Raw genomic sequence first — 18,134 nt, 5'->3', positions numbered from 1 at the left:
TAAAAAATCACAGTAACAAGGCCATGAAAAGTCCAACTCAAGGCACCATAAGTGGTGTTTTCTCATCAGTCAACTACTGTTGGTCCTGGTGTTGATGCCACATGGTGAAGCAAGATGCCCGAGTTCTCTGCCTTCCCCTCCAGAATCTACTGTCTCTTGGTTTTCAGCTTTGAGAAACCCGGCATTTGGTTTGTCTCTTTCTAGTCTTTCTATATCAGTCTTGCTTGTTCACTTTCTTCCTAAGTTCAATTGTAAGCTATCAGGCATATAGCAAGGCTGGGGTCTCCGCTTGAACTGCACAATGGGCCCAGTCTCTTGGGAGCTTTGTGCTTAAGCAATCCTCTCTTTCACATTGCAAAATCAAATACGCCAGCTCTTTTTTCCTCTCCATCTCTCTGAATCTCATTTGCTTTTAAATGATACTCAGCAAGAGAGTGGGAACTCAACATGAATAATACTCCACTGGCATAATCCAATCAAAGGGTATCACAAAGGAATAGAATAATTAGTTTACAAATGTAATCCACTTTTTGGGACTCATAAAATAATCTCAAACTGCCACAGAAATATTTGTTTCTAAATGGAATTAGGTGAAAGTCCCAAGGAAATTAATTCAGAAGTGGTCCAAAAGATAGATGGATTTCTTGGCAGATCTTATATCAAGAGTCTCATTGAGCTTAGTTAAATGTATAGGAAGATTGACTCTCAAATCCAAAGTTATCACTAATGTTTGGATTTGAGAGGAATATTTCATGGTATTGCACAGATTAAGTAATATATTTAATAATTCCCTGGATTATATTAAATCTATTCCTGCATCTTGAGACACCCATGGTAAGCAGATATAAACTAAATTCCTAGGAATTTCAATCTATATTTAAGATCATTATGCTTATCAGTTCACAGTGATTCAAGTGAGATTTCTAAGCATTAACTATTTGCCTTGAAATCTACATAGTAGCTTCTAAATTTCTTCATAGCATTTTTTTAGCTCTTTATTTCTCAAAGTATATATACATGGATTTAGAGAAATGTGAGAACAGAGTAAAATACAGCAAGAAATTTGCCCACCCAGTGATGATGAGTGGCTACATGTAGATGAAGATGGTGTGCTCGAAGAAGAGTATTACAACAGTGATGTGTGCAGTGCAGGTGGAGAGTACCTTCAATACACCACTTTTTGAACTTTGCCGGACAGTTAAGAGAATATATGTGTAGGCTATCAGCAAAAGAATAAAGCTTGTCATGGCCAGGAACCCACTGTCAGCATTCATGAATATTCCCAAGGTATAAGAATCCCTGTATGAAAGTTTGATCACCAATGGTATATCACAGAAAAAGCTGTCTACTTCCCTGGGGCCACAGTAAGTCAACTGCACAGTCATGGCCATTTGACTCATGGCATGAACAAAACCAATTGTCTAAGAAGCCTCTACCAACCCAATGCACTTTTGTAGGTTCATAAGGGTGAAGTAGTGCAGGGACTTACAGATGACCATGTAGTGGCCATAGGCCATTACACTAGTAGCACCATCTCACCACCTCCAATAAAATGGATAAAGAAGATCTGACACATGCATGCTCCAAATGAAATGGTCTTCATCTCCCTGAGAAAGTCTGTGATCATTTTAGGTGTGGTGACTGAGGAGAGCAACATATCAACAAAGGACAGGTTGGCCAAGAAGAAGTACATGGGGGAATGGAGATGGAAGTCAATTATGATTAATATCACAATAGCAATATTTCCAAGTACAATTGCCAGGAAGAGGATAAAAAATATCAGTAAGAGTAAAGCCTGCATATTCCATAAGTGGCAAAAACCCAGAAGCACAAATTCTGTTATAATGTATGGATTTCCTTTATCCGTTTTATTCAGATTTTGTCTAAAATTACCTAGAGAAAGGTAGTTAATCAGTTAATAGATTGGGAAAAGATAGACACTTCTAAAATTTGGTGTTTAAAAAAAATTTTTGTATGAATATTTGCAAGTGAAAGGTACAATTATGAAGAAAACTACTAGCCAAATATGCACAATTTTATGTCCAGTAGGATGTTTAAATGTCTTGTATTGGCTTCACAAGCAGCATAGGGTGAGATGGAATTCTTGCACAAAAGGTTCATTGAGGAAGTGCCCTCAGGAGAAAAAGTGAGGAAAGTAAGATAGGTCAAAGGGAAAGGGGAAAAAAATGTATCACTTCAAAACTAGCTTTAGTTCACTTATTCAGGAAAAAGAATCTGGGTTGGACACCAAGAACACCCAGTACAATAATTAACTCTTAAGTCATACCTTTAATATATTGACTGTGAATTATTACTGAAATCTAGAACAAATGACATGACAGAGATTTTTTTTTGTTTTGTGTTTAACAATTCGTTCATGCTTCAGGTGAACCATTCTATAAGAAATCATAAAATTAAATTTTTAGGTTTTTGCTCTAAAATTTATTATTGAACAAACCTAACTGTCATAGCATCATAGCAGGCTTAGGACATGCAAAGTCTCTATTATGTTATGAGGTTTATTTGTTTATTTAAGAAAATAGTTAACTATATTTTGACTGGGTTATTAATCTAAAATATATCATGGCAAAACCTTTAAAGAAGGATGCTATCTAATGGGCTATATAATAAATACCCTGTTATGATGATTCTGATGTAAGACCAGGCACATAATATATCATTATCTTAAATCAACAATTAAATGGAATTCATTTAGTTCATTAAATGGATTTAAAAATCAGCCAAGAGTCATGTGAGAAAGGGACTAAAAAAGTGGAGGGAGACTTAGACTTAGATTCTGAGTTCAGGGACTCTGCAATAGAAATTTTTGAAATTCAGCCATATCAGTAGAAGTTATTTACCTTTAATTATGTCATTAGGTGTCAAGAAAATTTCTAAGATTTAAATAAGGCAGTCACCTAACAAAGTTTCAAAAAGAAGTTAAAACTTTACAGCTCACCAATTATTCACCTTTACAAGTATTAGTGGTATTGCTTATGTTGATACCTAAGTAAATGGAGAATTCTGCTCAAGTGCCTGTTTCCCTTCATTCTTTAGTTTTATTCTCTCTTGGCTTGTTTCATTTATGTGTGTCTCAACTTCCTTTATCCTTAGAAATCTTAAGGGTAGTGCCAAGGAGAAAAGACAAACATTGAAAGCCATTACTTCACTATTAGTACCACTTTCTCCCTCATCTATACTGAAAATTAGAAGAATAAATTAAAGATGGGGCTAATTTGACACTTAAATTGTACAGCCTTTCTCTTTGGGTCGATCTTAAAGTTTTATAATGGGTGATGGTTATGGTAGCACAATCTTGTGAACATAAATAACAGCACTGAATTATGTACGGGAATACATAATTATTAACAGAAGAAAGTTTTAGCTTGTATATGTTAGTAGAATAAAAGCTTAAAAATAAATATAAGACAGTACAATAAGACAGGAGACACTATTTTAAACAATGGACTATTGTTAATAGTACAATTATGAAAATGGTCTTTCATAAATTATAACAATTGTACCACAACACTACAGGGACTTAATAATGGAATGGTATATGGGAACTATATATTGCATGCATGACTTTTCTGTAAACCTTCAAATTCTCTAATAAAAAAATAAAAAGTAGATTTTCCTAAAGAAATTATATAAAACATATATTTGCTATGGAAAAAGGGACATGCAATAATAGTCTCACAACTCACAAATAAACATATCCTCCATAGTACAGGAGATTTATTTAATTTAAAAACAATTTGCTGGTGTTTCACCTGAATATACTCTACAGGCTTAGGTTTCCTAAAAAACATGAGGAATTTTACCTTTACCTTGGAATTTAACTTTTTACCAACAGAAACCTTTCAAGGATAACTTTTCAATATTTTTTTCTGTATGTGTTGGAATAAATGACAGAGAAGAGAGCTAATAGCAACTATAGTAGTTCAAGTATGTGTGAGGCAGGAATTTTTTATAAGGTGAATATATATATTCCTAGAGAAGAGTTTATCAGTATAAATCATACTGCTTTTTTAAAAAATTGTTACTATTTCATAACATTGGTATAATAGTCTGAAGCTAAACAAGTCATTTTCAACTACAAGCATAACAGATTATGTGTAATACAACTACATAGGAATATATTTTTAATTATCTTAAGAGAATCAAAGAGAAGCCTTACTAATTACAAATCTTCTCTAAGACCAAATTCTTCTGATGTGCACTTAAAATGCTATCCATGGTTTGGAATAGACAGTACCTGTGGAAGACATTTCCTTCAGCCTTACTTATATTCACTACAGGAAGTAGCCCCCTGTTTGAAATTTTCTTATTGTATATTCAGAACAGAACAAAGATCAACGAAATAATTTACCTTTAACTTCTCTTGAGGCCTTCTTTGTTAAGAGTGATATATACTTTCATATGCTCTGAAAATCCTAACAAGGAGATAGAAAATATTACATATAAAGCAGCTAACAGTTAAATGAAGTTTTAAATTAATCTTCATTTGACCTAAAAGTACTAAGGAGATATATCCTACAATCTTTATCTTTAACTAGATCTACATAATTAAATTCCATTATGGTTTCAGCTCTCACTGCAAGAGAGATCATATCCTGACCATTAAGAAATATGAGCATTAACCAAAACATTTTAAAGAGAACTCCAAAGGGCCTTGGAAAAAGAGAAACAGGATAAAGGAGAATGTGAGGTATTGTTATCTTTGTCCTCATGTTACTGGAAAACCCAAAACAAAAGAGGAGAGTCTTGAGATTCTCCTCTTTTTAAAATTTTATCATTAGTCTTTTGTGAAGTACAGTAAGTTATTTACTATGTGTCAAATCCTGCTATAATACTTGATAAACTATATCATGAGAAAATGTTAATGATATGATTTGTCATAGTATTCAGTCAGAATATGTGTTTTGGGAATGCACTTGAGGGCACCTATAATTTGATAAACAGGAAGTCAGTTTAATAAAGGAGTAATAGTGATTCTTGTATGTGCTCTCTTTTAGGCATGGGCAACAAGGCACTGAGGGAGTAGAATTGCTCAGTTCTGCTTTCATCATGACTATTTCTGGGAGCAGGAAACTTTGCTGCAATATTTTAAGATAATTTTAAATGAGTCGCTTTACTCCTGGCTCCCTCCTTGATAGATACATACCCTGCTTCAGTGGCTCTCAGCTCAAGGCAGGTTGTGCTGCATCCTAGGCCCACTGTCCCATACCTCACTGGCCCAAAGCTCCACTTTCATCCATATCAATTTGCCAGCAATGTTGGAGGATTCTGATTTCTATGCGGTATTGCTAAAACTTATTATTTTCTGTTTTCTTTGGTAATAGCTATCCCGATAGTGTGAAATGATATCTCATTGAGTATTGGTTTGAATTTTCCTAATGATTAATGATAATGAAGATCTTTTACATGTTTCTTGACGTTTGTATATGTTTGAGGTTTTTCCCTTACAAAGTTTATAAGGATTAACTGATCACAAGGTTTACAATGGTTAACAGTGACTTGCATTCCCATGACATAGAAGAGCCCCCATCCAGAGCTTACATGTTCAGATACAGTTCATTCCCTCACAAGAATAGACAAAGAAGCCACATCACACCACCAAACCCTCCCACATCCCTAGAACTCACTACCCTAGCCCACCACCCCTAGCCATTCCTATTGGCCTTTGGGTCTTACCCAAGCCCCAACTCACTCCGACTAACTAAGCATGTTCCTGCTTATAAATGTACTATATAAATTCATAACTACCTTTACCATGTGGATGGGGGGATTGAAGCCTATTCTTCAGACCCCCTCCATTGGAAGAGCTTCCCAATAAACTTCCAACCTGCAATCATGTCAGTCTCCATGTCCCAGTGAGTGCTGTTTTTTCTCTAACAGTGTATTTACTTTGGAGAACTATCTACTCATGCTTTGCCCATTTTTTAAACTGGATTTTGTTTGCTTTGTTTTAGGAGTTCTTTATATATCCTAGATACTTGACACTTTTCAGATTTATAATTTGCAAATATTTTCTCCCATTAGATAGTTTGTCTTTTCACTTTTTAATAATGACTTTTGATTCACAAAAGGTTTTAATTTTGATCAATTCCAATTCATCTATTTTCTTTTGTTGCTTGTGCATTTCATGTCATATTTAAGAATTCATTGACTAATCCAAGGCTATGAAGATTTACCAAAAAGTTTTCTTCTAAGAGGCTTTTTATTTTAGCACTTATATTTAGATTGTTGACTCATTTTGAGGCAATTCTTGCATATGGTGTAATGTAAGGATTAAATTCATTACTTTTAATCCAGATTCAGACCCATCATGCTGCATTTGACCACACCTTAACTAAAACTGTCATCTTCAGAAATCATATTTACAATGGTTTCATGACCATAAGAAATTTGATTGTGGTTAAGAACATGTGCTTTTTGGGATACATAATTCAACATACTATGTATATACAAAGTGCTATTTTTTTTTTTTTGATCTACCATTACATTTTTTTTAAAATTTTTGAATTCATTTTTTAAAAATATTACATTCAAAAAGTATGAGGTCCCATTCAACCCCACCGCCCCCACCCCACCACTCCCCCCACAGCAACACTCTCTCCCATCATCATGACACATCCATTGCATTTGGTAAGTATATCTCTGGGCATTGCTGCACCTCATGGTCAATGGTCCACATCATAGCCCATACTCTCCCACATTCCATCCAGTGGGCCCTGGGAGGATCTACAATGTCCGGTAATTGTCCCTGAAGCACCACCCAGGACAACTCCAAGTCCCGAAAATGCCTCCACATCTCATCTCTTCCTCCCATTCCCTGCACCCAGCAGCCACTATGGCTATTTTTCCCACACCAATGCCACGTTTTCTCTGTGGACCTTGGATTGGTTGTGTCCATTGCACATCTATGTCAAGAGGAGGCTTAGATTCCACATGGATGATGGATGCAATTCTCCTGCTTGCAGTTGTAGGCACTCTTGGCTGCTTGGTGTAGTGGTTGACCTTCTTCACCTCCCTGTTAGCTGGCCAGGATAAGTCAAATAATCCAGAGGGTAGGAGTTGCAAGTCTGCTGAGGCTCAGGGCCTGACTGTCACATGGACAGTCCAGAGATTTGGGTCTCCTGACTATTCACCAACCCCAGTGAGTTGGGAGATTTCTGATGACTAATTGTATCTTGTTACATGTGATTGACTTCTGTTGAGTTCATCAGTTTCTTCTTTTATCAATGTTGGCTGCTTGTGTGTTTCTAGGAACTTGTCCATTTCCCCTAAATTATCCATCTTGTTGTCATACAAATTTTCAAAGTATCCTCTCATGATTCTCTTTATTTATGTAGGGTTAGTTATGGTATCATCTTCCTCATTTCTTATTTTATGTATATCTGTCTTCCTTTTTTCTTTGTTAGTCTAGCTAAAAGTTTGTCAATTTTATTGACCTTCTCAAAGAACCAGCTTTTGGCTTTGTTTGTTTTCTCTAGCTCTTTCTTATTTTTTATTTCATTTGTTCTTCTCTAATTTTTGTTATTTCCTTATTTCTACTCCATTCTTTTCTCTTACAAATTCCTCCATGTGTGCAGTTAAGTCTTTGATTTTACCTCTTTCTTCTTCTTTAATATGGACATTTATGACTATGAATATTTCTCCCAGTAGAGTTTTGCTGCATTCCATAGGTTCTGATATGTTGTATTGTCATTTTCTTTCATTTCAAGGTAGACACTGATTTCTTTTGTGATTTCCTTCTTTATCCACTCTTTGTTCAAGTGTTGCTCAAATCCCATATCTTGGTACCTAATCTGGTTCTCTGTCCCCCAATCCTATACCTTGGTGCCTAATCTGGTTCTCTGTCCCTTACTCATGTCCTGCTTCATTCCATTGTGGTCAGAGAAATTACTTTGTGTAATTTCAACCTTTCCCAATTCATTGAGAGTTTTTCTGTGGCCTAATATGTGGTTTATCCTGGAGAATAATCTATGTGCTCTCAAGATGAGTGTATATCCTACTGTATTTGGTTTTTCAGTTTGTGTATTTCTATTAGGTCTAGATACTTTAATGTGTTATTCAAAATCTTTGTTTCTTTATTGACCCTCTGGCAAGAGGTACTGTGTAATGATGATAATGGTATATTAAAGTCCCCCACTATAATTGAAGATGCATCTATTTCTCCCATTATTTTTTCTGTGTTTGTCTCATGTGTTTTGAGGTTCCCAAGTTAGGTTCATAATTGGTTATGATTGTTCTTTTTTCTTGATAGAGTGCCCCTTTTATTACTATATAGTGTCTTGCTTTTTCTCTTACAATAGCTTTGCATTTAAAGTCTATTTTGTCTGATATTATTATAGCTACTCTCACCTTTTTTTGATCTTTTTTTTTTTTTTTTTTGCTTGTGAAAGTGTTTTCCAACAATTTACTTTCAGCCTTATTGCATCCCGGGTGGGTTTCTTGTAGACAGCATAGATAAGTCATAGTTCCTTATTAAGTCTCCTAATCTGTGTCTCTTGACTGGTGAGTTTAATCCATTAACATTCAGTGTGTTTACTGTGAAGGAATTACTTCCATTAGCCATATTTTCTTTTGGTTAATGTATGTCATATGTTGTTTTTATTTCTTTTCTTATCTCTGTATTTGTTCTTACAGTCTCCTCCAAATCTCTCCTTTTGTTCCCCTTTCATCCAGAAGAGCTCCCTTCAGTATTTCTTGAAGTGCAGTTTTCTTATAAACATACTCTCTTAATTTCTGTGAATATTTTGAACTCTCCTTGTTTTTGAATGCGAGTTTTGTTGTATAGAGAACTATTGGCTGGAAGTTTTTTTTTTTCTTTCTTTCAGTACCTTAATTATATCACACCATGCTTTCTACCTCCATTATTTCAGATGAGAAGTCAGCTCTTAATATTATCAAGCTTCCCTTGTATGCAATGGTTCTCTTTTCTCTTGCTACTTTCAGTATTCTCTCTTTGTCTTGAGCATTGGACAATTTGACACGTATATGTCTTGTTGTAGTCTTGTTAGGATTTATACTGTTTGTTGTGCACTGCACTTACTGGACATGTACATCCATGTCCTTCAATAGGGTAGGGAAGTTTTCAGCCATTATTTCTACCAACACACCTTTTATTCCTTTACCCTTTTCTTCTTCTGGGATGCCTATAATGTGTATGTTTGTGTGTTTTATGTTGTCAGTCAAATTCCTGAGTATCTGTTAGATTTTTTTCCATCTTTTTATCTATCTGTTCTACTCTGTTTGATTTCATGTATCTGTCTTCCACATCACCGATTCTTTCCTCTGCTTGTTCAAATCTGTTGTTATGTTTCTAGTATTTTGCCATTCATTACCATCATATTTGTTGTCTTTTTGTGCATGCTTACAATTTCTTCAGTCTGTTCTCTCAGTTTCTTCTTAATATCTGTAATTTGTTCCTTCACTTAATTAAGTTGATTCATGATATTTGTTTGGAGATATCTGATTAGCTGTTTCATGTTCTGCATCTCCTCCTGTTTATCAGTTGGTGCATTGGCCTGGGCCATGTCATCCTGTTTCTTAGTATGGGTTGCAAATTTTTGTTAGTGTCTAGGCTTTGATTTATCTTGACGGGTTTGTTCAGCTGATTAGCTTCTTTTTCTAATGTAGGGTTTTCTTTTGTTGTTTTTGTTTTTGTGATCAGTTTTCACTTTGATGCTTCATTCCTCATATTCTATTTCTTTGCTGTTGTCTATATTCCCTCAAAAAAAATTAGGGTCAGAGAAAATGAAAGAATTATGAAGAGAGAATAATAATTGTAATGACTATAGTAAAAGGTAGAAGAGGAACCACATAAGATCTAAGAAAATTAGTAAATAACTTGAGTAAGAAGTGCAGAGGAATAAGAGAAAAAGGTGGAGTACAAAAAAGGAAATGAGATATCAAATAGAGAAAAAATATATAGACTGAATTAAAAGGCTGAAGGAGAGAGGGAAAGAGAAAAGAAAAGAAAGAAAGAAAGAAAAGCAAAATAGAAAGCAAACAGAGAAAAAAGGAGAGAAAAATAAGAATAAGAGAAATTAAAAACCAAGCAAAAAAAATGTGGAATGAAAAAGCAATAATAGAAAGCAGAAGATACAGAGATGAGGGAAAGACAAGAGATTACATAGATAGACAAAACTGGTTGTGTCAATCCAATGTCCACAGAGAAAAGGTGGCATTGGAGTGGGAAAAGTGGACATGGTGGCTAATGGGTATGGGGAATGGCAGGAAGAGACGAGATGTGGAGGCGTCTTAGGGACTTGGAGCTGCCCTGGATGGTGCTTCAGGGGCAATCACAGGACATTGTAAATCCTCACAGGGCCCACTGGATGGAATGGGGGAGAGTATGGGCCATGATGTGGACCATTGACCATGAGGTGCAGAGGTGCCCAGAGATGTACTTACCAAATGCAATGGATGTGTCATGATGATGGGAATGAGTGTTGCTGGGGGGGGGAGTGGTAGGGTGGGGGTGGTGGGGTTGAAGGTGTCCTCATATATATATTTTTAATGTAATATTTTTACAAAATCAATTAAAAAAATTACAATTACAAAAAAAAAACTGGTTGTGTTAGTCAGGGTTCTCTAGGGAACAGAATCAGGAAGAGATATCTTTCAATAGCAAGAGATTTTATCACATGATTGTGGGGATGCACAAGTCCAGGTTTCGCAGGCAGGCTACAACCAGGGGTTCCAATGAAAGTCCAATGAAGGTTCTTAGTGATTCTGGGAGATACTGGCTGTCCAAAGACAAGCTTGGAAATTCTCTTTCAATGCTGGGATCACTTTCCCTTTTAAGGCATTCAACTGATTGGATAAACATCATTCAGTGCTAAAGATAATCTCCCTTACTGGTGTAATTGTAAGCAGCTATCTATGATTTACCACTGTAGCAAAGTCAATGGTAACTAAAGTCCATAAATGTTCTTGTATTACAGTTAACCCAGTGCTTCCTTGACCAAACAACTGGGAACAACTACATGGCCGGGTTGATGCAATAGACTAACCATAACACTAGTAAACAAAAATCAGAGAAACAAAGGAAAGGGGAGCATGACAAAGAAGAAATAAGAAAGAAGCAACTAATTAAAAACAAAAGGAGGGGAAGAAAGAGGACTAAAATGGGAGAAAACAAAAAAAACAAGCAAACAAACAAGTAAGCAAACAAAAATCATGGAAAAACAAACTTCTTCCTTAGGCCCCTAAGTATTTTCTCAAGCTGCTGGTATTCATCACTCAATTAAACTGCAGCCTGCCCTCTGCAGGTTTTGAACCAGGTTTTAACTAAAGTTAAATTGAAAAAGGATCCTTTTCAAAGAAAAATAAGAAAGCCAAGAAAAACTAATACAAAAAGAATGTTCATATATTTCCTGTCCTAAAGTATCAGTTGGATGTCTGATAACCTGGTGGTTCACTTCCCTAAGACCCAGGAGTCAAATCAAGGATTTCATATATTCAAGGTGGGATCTCCTCCACTGGGTTAAACTTTCTCCTTGAGCCAGTTAAACTTTGAGAAAGATATTACCCCACTTTTCCTCAGGGAGGTTAGATTCTTAGCAGTTTCAAGATTCCTGCTGATTAGGTGCCTGTCTGTCTCTACCCCCTTTATTCTAATTTCTTTCTCTCCCAAGGTAGCTTGGTGTGACAACCTGTGTAAGTGGGTCGCCCCTCCCCTCTCCTGGTCAGTTTGAGGTCCCTTCCATGACTCAAAAGGGACCCTGCTGACTGAAGTCACAGCAAAACAAACAAACAAACAAAAACAAAAACAAAAAAACCCACTCTTGACCCTCTTGCAGACCCCTTCCCCTCCCAGGGGACCCAAAATAGGCCCTTGAAAGTTCATTGAGGCTTCCTACCACCTGCCTCCCTTAGGTAAGCTCTGAATTTTGATAGTTTTCAGTGAAGGAGTAGTCTGTTTCCTGTCTCCACCCTTTTCCCATACAAGTTCCTCTCTCCCAGGGTGACTGGGATGTCAGCGTGCCTGAACAGATTCTCTTATTCCCTTTTCCTGAGTCCACCGTGGTGTCTGCTGGTATGCCCCTTGAAGTTCAAGGTGGTCCCAGTTAATCAAACCCACAGAAAGGAAAACTCCTTTCACCCTTCACCAAAACCCTCTTTCTCCCAGAAAAAGTTCCCTCCCTCTCATTGGCTGATGGGAGTCAGAGAGCTCAGATCATGGTGGCTTTTTACCTTGAGGGTGGGAATTAGTCACCAGTTTTTTCCAGCCATAGAGGTGAGAAACTCATCATTTTCCCTTGGGCTCTTTATCTCTTTGTCCAGTTCCTTCCAGATTGATGCCCTGAAGCCTCCTACTCTGTGGGTTCCCAAAACACCTCACTCAGGAATGATTTTTGAGGATGTTTTTTATCGCCCTAATTTTCCAAAGAAACTCTCTTTCCAGATTTTCCTTTTATTTTTAACCCGTTGTGCCTTTATAGAGAGAGTGTGTTTCTGGTAGGTAACATAAATAATGAATATTGGTCTGTTTCCTTCTTGTTTGTGATACCTTCCTCTGGGCTTTTGTATCAAGGCAATATTTCTTCCATTTAATTTGTTGCAATATGTTGCCTTATCCATTTTTTGTAAGATTTTGTGAGAAATTGGTATTATTTCTTCTTTAAATATTTTGTGTCATTTATCAGTGAATTATTTTAGACATGGACTTTTCTTTCTAAGAAATATTTTAATAACTAATTCAATTTGTTATAGATCTGTTCATATTTTTATTTTATTTGGAAGTCATTTCAGTATTTTGCGATTTTCAAGGCATTTTTCCATTTCATGTAAGTTATCTAATTTTTGACACACAGCAAAAACAATTTTCCTTTATAAAACTCTTTATTTCTGTTTGGTTGGTAGAGCTGTCCCCAGATGTGATCTCTATTCTTTTTAAAAATATGCCTGGAGTATAGGTTTCCCATGTTCTATTCCAAATAAAGTCAGCTGTTAAGACAAGGCCATGTAACTGCTGGTTCTCCCAACCTGACATGCTCACAATAGGCAGAACCTCCACACCATAGAGCCTGAGCCAAAGAGCAGAAAGATAGGAACTACCAAGTTTTATGGTCCTCCTTGTCCCCATGAGTAGTGGAACCTCAGAGTGCCAGCACTCAAGTCAGAAAGGGGTGGAAGCTGCTTACCCTCAAATTTGCCCCACCTGTGCAGTAAAGAACTTTCAAAATACAGAGTTGGTAAGAATTGGAGCAGTCTCTGGCTTAAATGTCATATACCCCTAATTTTCTGAATAAGATTCAATGTATTTGCGTTAACAAATTATTCTTAATTTGTTGTATGTCCTTTTATAAATTTTTAGAGAACTTAAATGTTATTTTGGGGGATTTTGTCCAGTTTTATCACTGTTTTTCTGGGAAGATGATATGCCCAGCTCCTCATGCAGCCATTCTGGAAGACCTGTCTCTAGATTATTTCTTTTTGTTGCTCAAAGGTAGTGCTTTGTAGGAATACATCACAATTTATTTATCCGTTTGCTATTTGATGAACATTTGGTGTATTTCAAGTTTTACCGACTATGATTTGAGCTTCTGTGGACATTTTTAGTTTCTTCTTGTGAAAGTGACATAAATTGATTTATTTTAGAATGTGATAGTTCTGTGTGGTGTCTTACAGTTATGTGCTCCAGATAAACATATTCTTAATCTTAATCCATTCTTGTATGTGTGAACTCATTGCAAATAGGACATTTTGATGATGTGACTTCACTCAAGGTGTGCCCCATCTAAATCAGGATGAGTATTAATCCTATTCCTGGATACCATATATAGAGGACCACAGAGACAGAAGCCACAGGTTTTAGCCAGAAGCTGGAAGTCAACAGAACCCAAAAGGGAAGGGAGGAAAAATCACCATGTGCATTGTTATGTGAAAGAAAAGCCAAGGAACCACAAAGATTTCTCGTCAGTGAGAAGATACCAGTCACAGGAGGAAGCAAGTATTCCAGCCTCTGCAGTCATGTGCCAATAATTATCTGTTGTTAAGCCAAACCACTGTATGGTATTTGTTTTAGCATCTAGGAAACTATAGCACCCTGGATAGTATTGACTACTGGTTCTGGAACTCGAACTAGAGTCCCAAATCCAACAAAAGTTTCTTCAAAGCTGTCTTTCCCTGTTGGCCAATGCTCTTAATGACATGCAGCAAGATAAAAGCAAGAGCAAAATAATTACAGAATATGGATAAACACAGAATAAATAGAGAAAATCTATTTCTTCTAGGCCATTTCCCCTTTATTACTGTACCCTTTTCATTCTCCATGCCAAGGAGAATATAATTTTCCCAGGATTTTTAATTCAGCTGGTGGACTTAGAAAAAAAACGAGTGAATAAATATATTCCCATCATGATATTCATGGCTAAAAACTAGTAAATATGTTACTGCTTGTATTTTGGTTTATTTTTATGAATGCATATTTAAAAATAAAAGTAATTTATCACTAATGGAATGACAAATAAGAGTGAAATTTCAGGTAATGTGGAATGAAGATCTTTGGAAAAGATTTTCTAGGCACAGTTGAGGATCTTCAAATATGTTCGTGGTCTATGTATACATTATCACTGTGCTTCCACTTCTGGCAGTGGGTATGAATCTCTGCTATGGAAACATAATGGAGAACTTTGTCTTTTTAGAACACAAAATAGTTCTGTAAATATTATACCTCTCTTCGTACACTCTGATAGTTGTTTTGGATGAATCAGAAATTCTTCCAGTACAAGACTAGCTAATGTATTTTTATTTTGGCTGGGAGGATACTTGTGGAGGCATTCATGTGTGCACATTTATATTAGGGTCTGTGAGAGTCTACCTATTGTGCAGTTTTTGCTTCAGTTATGGTTCATGTTCACAAACCTTGATTTGTTCTGTGGAATGGGAAAATTTCTATATACTCTCTGAATTGGGCAAAAGAAAATAATCCCTAAAGAATTTGGAATTTGTTAGAAATGCATTCTTAATAGCTTGGTCATTAACTTAACAGACATTCAGAAAATTCCATTCTCAACTTTTTTCATTCATTAAAACATAAAAAATATATATATTTTCTTGTTGCTCTTTTAGACTATTGGTTTAGTGACAGAATACAGAGAATTGTTTTCCTACTTCCTTTTGTCTCTGTAACCATAGTTGGGTTCACTATTGAAATTTCTTCCGTAAGGTAGCAAGGTCTTCTTTAATCATTAAACTCTATATTATAATTATGGTCAAAGAGTAAGTAAAGGTCTAGAAAATTATAAATTGCAATTGCTTTTTTTGTTTCACCATTGGACTCTGCCTAGGATTAAATTAGGAAAAAAATAAAATTCCTATAGCTGTTGATTTTTATCTCCTATATCATTGCCACATGTTACAGAGGGAATAAAATTAAATATTGAGAAAAACTATATGCAGATTTACAGCTTGAGAAATTCCAGACAATCACATCTTGTTAATGGGCATTAATAGTGCTGTGGTAGGACCCAAATGTCATTAAATTAATTTCTTGGAAAGTGTTAACATGCATAATGTTACTTGTTACTAGTAGTCACAATTTAAATTCAATATTTTTAAAGGAAAAAAATCAATGTATTTTCTGTAATGTGTAATTTTTTGAATTAAGAACACACCTTTTTGAAATGCAGTATTATTGTGTAGGAACATGGGTGCAAGATTTCATAATATCAACAACCTTAAGGGAGGTCTACTCATATTGGAGGCAACAGGAAAAGTGATCACACCTTCATGTTGTAAGTAGATACTGAAACTCAGAGTTATGCCCTCTTAGTAGGCATCAAAAACATTTATATACTAATTTTTTTGTTGGTTCTGTATCATTGTAGTGTATTATTTTTTATAGTCCTGCTGTATTTTTCTTCATTTATTCAATATAAATCCAATACTTTTATTTTTAGAAGGAATCCTTAAAAACATTAAAAATATTCTGCTTCTATTTGTTTTTAACTTATGTAACCTGTTTGGAACCCACAAAAACACTCCAGAGTTTCTTCATGGCTGTCTTCATTTCTCTATTTCGCAGAGTGTAGATAATTGGATTCAAGATGGGGGTGACAATGGTGTAAAACACAGCAAGGAACTTATCCACTGAGTGGTTGCTGAAGGGCCAGATATAGATGAAAATGCATGGGCCAAAGAAAAGAATCACCACTGTAATGTGAGCCGTTAAGGTGGAACGGGCTTTGGACTGCCCAGTAGAAGAGTGGTTCTTAATAGTAATGAGGATAAGACTGTAGGAAATAAGCAAAATAGTGAAACAGCTCAGGGAGATCATCCCACTGTTGGCAACAATGACAATCTCTACAATATAAGTATCTATGCAGGCAAGCTTAGTAACCAGAGGGAGATCACAGAAAATGCTGTCTACCACATTGGGACCACAGAAAGGCAAGTTCACAACAAAGGGTATCTGAATCCCTGAGTGAAGGAGACCTGAGAACCATGAGGTCAATACCAGCAAAACACATACCTTCTTGTTCATGATGGTCATGTAGTGAAGGGGCTTACAAATTGCCACATACCTGTCATATGCCATGGAGACCAACAGTACCATTTCAACCCCACCCAGTAAGTGAAGGAGAAAGATCTGAGTGAAGCATCCAGCAAAGGAAATGGTCTTATGCTTTCTAATCAAGTTTGCAATCATCTTAGGGGTGGCAAAGGAAGCAAGGGTCATGTCCACAAAGGAGAGGTTGCCAAGGAGAAAGTACATGGGGGTTTTCAGGTTAGGAGTGGAAAACACTGTGACAACAATGAGAAGGTTACCCAAAACTGTGACTACATAGATAATAGAGAAGAGTGGAAAGAGAAGAAACTGTATATGTTGTGAGCTGGTCAGTCCCAGCAAAATGAATTCTGATACTTTAGACTGATTGAAATTCTCCATGGACTCCATTTTATGGTGTGCACTGGGATGACCTGTAGTGAAAAAGAAGAGAGCAGTAATACCATGGAGGTTGCCAAGTTGTTTTATTTTATTTGTGAATGGCTCTTTCAACCATCTCATCATTTTCTGCTACCCCTAGGAGGGAGAAGATAAACTGAAAGCTGCCCACCTCCCAGAATATTCTAACCCTAGTTTATGAGTAAAAACTTAAATGGATCTCCTAGTTCCTTTAAACTATCCATGAATGCAGAAGCATATGCTTCATTATCATAGGTGAAAGGAGATACTCCCATCTTCAAGAAGTTTGCAGGAAGTGAGATCCCTTGGTCTGAATCCTTTGGGAAACAATGGATATCTGCAAATCTTTTTAAAATTCATATTTTTTATGAATTTTGAAGGTACAATCTGTCCAAAACTACCTTCAGAAATTCTGATTTAATTCTGAATCATTCTCAATGTTTTGAAAGGGCTATGATACAACAGATACAAAGCTGCTCTGTATAAAAGATTGAAGGTTTGGAGTGCACTGCATTTCTGTCTTTTCCTCTTGAATTCCCATCAAACCATAAGTGGGCTTGTGCTCTCTACACTCCTGTGAAGCCTCTGTGGTGGACATTTTTTCTAAGGTGATTGTATTCCCCATGGCTTGCTGTGACTGAAACCTACTTTCCCACAAAAGTTTTATAATGCCCAGAAATTGCCAAGGCAACTTGTGGTGAAGCAGCAAGAATTGGAGTTCAGAGTCTCTAGCTCCCATTAGTTTCAAACAGGGTTACATATTATGAAGTGAGCATGAAAGACGTTGTGATTACAAATGACATAGCATGACATTTAAATGTCCTCTTCATTTTCTTTACCTTATATGCCTACTGTACTTTTTTGTCATGGGCAGTCCTCATGTCAATTGCATCCCAAAATATAAAATTGTATACTTGAATGACCAGATTTTACAATTCACACATTTACCAGTTTCTTCACTAGACCTCCATGTACATTCATGCAAAGCACCATCAACAATCTGAACTTGAGCTGGGGATATTACCCATTCTCAAAGTCTCAGGCTGGGGAAAGCACTCTAATAATTACTTAATGAAGCCACAATTGGTAGACCATGATGGTTCACTATGGAGAATGCTACATTGTTTGTTTGTGTGTGTGTGTTTGTGACATTGTAGATAACTGTTACTGAGGAGGTAAGTTAGTCACACAGGAGAGAGAGAACAGA

The 18,134-nt window shown here is 36.2% G+C and overlaps 1 protein-coding gene and 1 pseudogene across 1 annotated transcript; both read right to left on the bottom strand.

Annotated features, from left to right (window-relative positions):
• Positions 1 to 1,088: 1,088 nt before the first annotated feature.
• Positions 1,089 to 1,693, bottom strand: LOC101441257 (olfactory receptor 4K14-like; annotated as a pseudogene).
• Positions 1,694 to 15,970: 14,277 nt separating this feature from the next.
• On the bottom strand, positions 15,971 to 16,909 carry LOC101440816 (olfactory receptor 4K17). The gene has a single exon (XM_023592072.2). It carries the CDS (start codon positions 16,907 to 16,909, stop codon positions 15,971 to 15,973), a length of 939 nt encoding a protein of 312 aa, XP_023447840.2.
• Between the last annotated feature and the right edge of the window lie 1,225 nt (positions 16,910 to 18,134).

This window comes from Dasypus novemcinctus, chromosome 3, assembly GCF_030445035.2.
Source record: "Dasypus novemcinctus isolate mDasNov1 chromosome 3, mDasNov1.1.hap2, whole genome shotgun sequence".
In the NCBI taxonomy this organism is placed as follows: Eukaryota; Metazoa; Chordata; class Mammalia; order Cingulata; family Dasypodidae; genus Dasypus; species Dasypus novemcinctus.
This window is presented reverse-complemented; position numbering and strand designations above follow the sequence as displayed.

Bases quoted from the DNA above. Each gene is read 5' to 3' on its own strand.
- LOC101440816 (XM_023592072.2), bottom strand. From the start codon at position 16,909: ATGGAGAATTTCAATCAGTCTAAAGTATCAGAATTCATTTTGCTGGGA.